This window comes from Austrofundulus limnaeus, unplaced genomic scaffold, assembly GCF_001266775.1.
Source record: "Austrofundulus limnaeus strain Quisiro unplaced genomic scaffold, Austrofundulus_limnaeus-1.0 Scaffold105, whole genome shotgun sequence".
Classification (NCBI taxonomy): Eukaryota; Metazoa; Chordata; class Actinopteri; order Cyprinodontiformes; family Rivulidae; genus Austrofundulus; species Austrofundulus limnaeus.
This window is the reverse complement of record NW_013952507.1, coordinates 477,263-479,801: the sequence shown is the minus strand read 5'-3', so window position 1 is coordinate 479,801 and position 2,539 is coordinate 477,263. Positions and strand designations below refer to the sequence as shown.

At 39.4% G+C, this 2,539-nt stretch overlaps 1 protein-coding gene across 1 annotated transcript in view; it reads left to right on the top strand.

The window, feature by feature from the left end:
- gnmt (glycine N-methyltransferase) overlaps positions 1-2,207 on the top strand; it is a gene marked incomplete at its 3' end in the record, with an annotated part of 13,245 nt that extends 11,038 nt beyond the window's left edge. Inside the window, 3 exon segments of the mRNA XM_014013734.1 lie at positions 411-524; positions 972-1,114; positions 2,086-2,207. Coding sequence (XP_013869188.1) covers positions 411-524; positions 972-1,114; positions 2,086-2,207 — 379 coding nt within the window.
- Positions 2,208-2,539: the final 332 nt, after the last annotated feature.

The following is a 2,539-nucleotide window of genomic DNA, read 5'->3' as shown; positions in this document are numbered from 1 at the left end:
GTTTTAAGGTGGTAAAACAATTTTTTTTATTTATTCCTTTCTACACACTTTGCAGATTATTTTTTTCTGCACTCCACGTGTTTAATCAGTGCGCTCCAGCGGGGTGACAATCATCCCGTTTATGCTTTATCTTTTTTTTTTTTTGAAAGACAGTCTGACTTTTCACCCTTTCCCACAGCGCTTCTCCGCTGTTCAAGGAGACAGTAAAGGCTGAGTTTTATAGTCGCGCTTTGGAGAGACACGAAGAGCCAGAAACAAATTCGTTGTGTGTGTCATTATACTCGGCCAGTCCTGATTCTGAAAGACACTCGGTTACATTTTGACATTATTTTAAGCAGAAACTACTGAAGAAGCTAAATCTGACAGAGATTAAATGAATAACCTCAACTTCTCCTCTTCCTCTTCATCAGTGATCGAAGAGGCCAACTGGCTGACGTTACCCGAAGATGTTCAGAAACCTGGAGACGGTTTTGATGCCGTCATCTGCCTCGGGAACTCATTCGCACATTTACCGGACTTCAAAGGTTCGTAGAGAACAAAGAGTGTGGGAATTAATCCATCTGACTGTTTTTAATCCTGCTGACTGTTTTTAATCCCGCTGACTGTTTTTAATCCCGCTGACTATTTTTAATCCAGTTGACTGTTTTTAATCCAGTTGACTGTTTTTAATCCAGTTGACTGTTTTTAATCCTGCTGACTGTTTTTATTCCAGCTGACTGTTTTTATTCCAGCTGACTGTTTTTAATCCCGCTGACTGTTTTTATTCCAGCTGACTGTTTTTAATCCTGCTGACTGTTTTTAATCCCGCTGACTGTTTTTATTCCAGCTGACTGTTTTTAATCCCGCTGACTGTTTTTATTCCAGCTGACTGTTTTTAATCCCGCTGACTGTTTTTATTCCAGCTGACTGTTTTTAATCCTGCTGAGTGTTTTAATCCAGCTGATTGTTTTTAATCTCACTGTGGGTTGCAGGAGACCAGAGTGACCAGAAGCTGGCTCTTCACAACATTGCCAGCATGGTGAGACCCGGTGGGATCCTCATCATCGACCACCGCAACTACGACTACATCCTGGAGACCGGACGGGCGCCACAGGGCAAAAATATTTACTACAAGGTACAAGAATCAACTCAAACACCAGTTTTTACTTCAAAATGTATACAACAAGATTTTTCTTTTTTGTATTTTCCTGATTTGTGCAAAACTACGACATGGACCATTTTTTATTTTAAATCTAACAATTTGCTTTAAATACAGTGAAGAAAGAAAATACATGTTCTTTAAAACATTTTTACTTATTAGTTGGTCGACCAAAAAAAAAGCTTCAAATATTTAAACTCAAATCAAATATTTGTTTCTGTAAATTTTGTGGGATTAGTAATAGTTATTAGCTCAGACAAATAGGTTTATTCAGACAACTTGTGGCGTCGTCAGTCTTGGCTGTAAATGAGATTCCACCTTTTCTATTATTCAGGAACACTATTAATTGTCTCATTTATTAGACAGAACTTTTCCTGGAAGAGTTTCTTTGTTCTCGTTCCAAACTTTCAGCTCAATCTGTTCCTTGAACGCAGACAGTTCTGCCTCTGAACGCTTGATCCTCGGCAGCAGCTGAGTTTGAGGCGTAAAATCTCTGCAGAGCTCAACCGGAAGACGGGAGATTTTCACTGAAGGCGCTGCAGCAGAACCACAACAAAATTAGATTTTTTTTAAACAAAACAAAAAAAGTTTAAAACGACTTGTGGCCTCTACATGACATTTTTTTATATTGAAATATAAAATCTGCTCAGGCACAACAGCAGGTGCCAATTTCCTTTCAAACAACTTCTATATTTTTAATCCAGTTGAAGTTGGATCATCCAGCTGGAGCGCCTGAATCAAAGTCTAAAGTAAACAACTGCTTGTCTTAGAAAATCTACGTCTGATTCCTCTTTAATACCAGAGAGTCTGCTGCTTTTATTCAATCACATCTCAGAATCAGATTAACTCAGCAGACGGTGAAGTGATGATTTATAAACACCTAAAACTTGCCTTAAAGAATAAAAAAAAAACAGTAAAGTGTTTTTAATAAAATGTTTGTGTTGCAGAGTGATTTAACTCAGGACATCACCACCTCGGTGCTGTGGGTCAACAGTAAGCCTCATATGATCACTCTGGACTACACCATCCAGGTACCTCAGACCACGCTGCAGAAACTTCCTGGAGTCAGGTGGGTCCGCTTCACTTCACCCCAGATTTAACATTTGGACGAGTGTTTTTAGCAGCTCAATCATTGGTGTGACATCATCAAAATGTGACACACGAGAAAACTGAACTTCTGTTGTAGATTAAATCTGAAAGAGACACTCAAAGTGCAGTCACGTGGTCTCAAATACTCAGTTTCATGAGACTGCAGCTGAAGATTCATGTATTTCACATGGTCTCCGTACAGTCAGAGCTCAGTYAGACGTCCCCTTAAAGAAAGAAAAACATCAGTTCAGTCCCATCAAGTACAATCTTGTAAGAGAAGGGGGTCTCTGCAGTCACTGAGGGGGTGTTTCT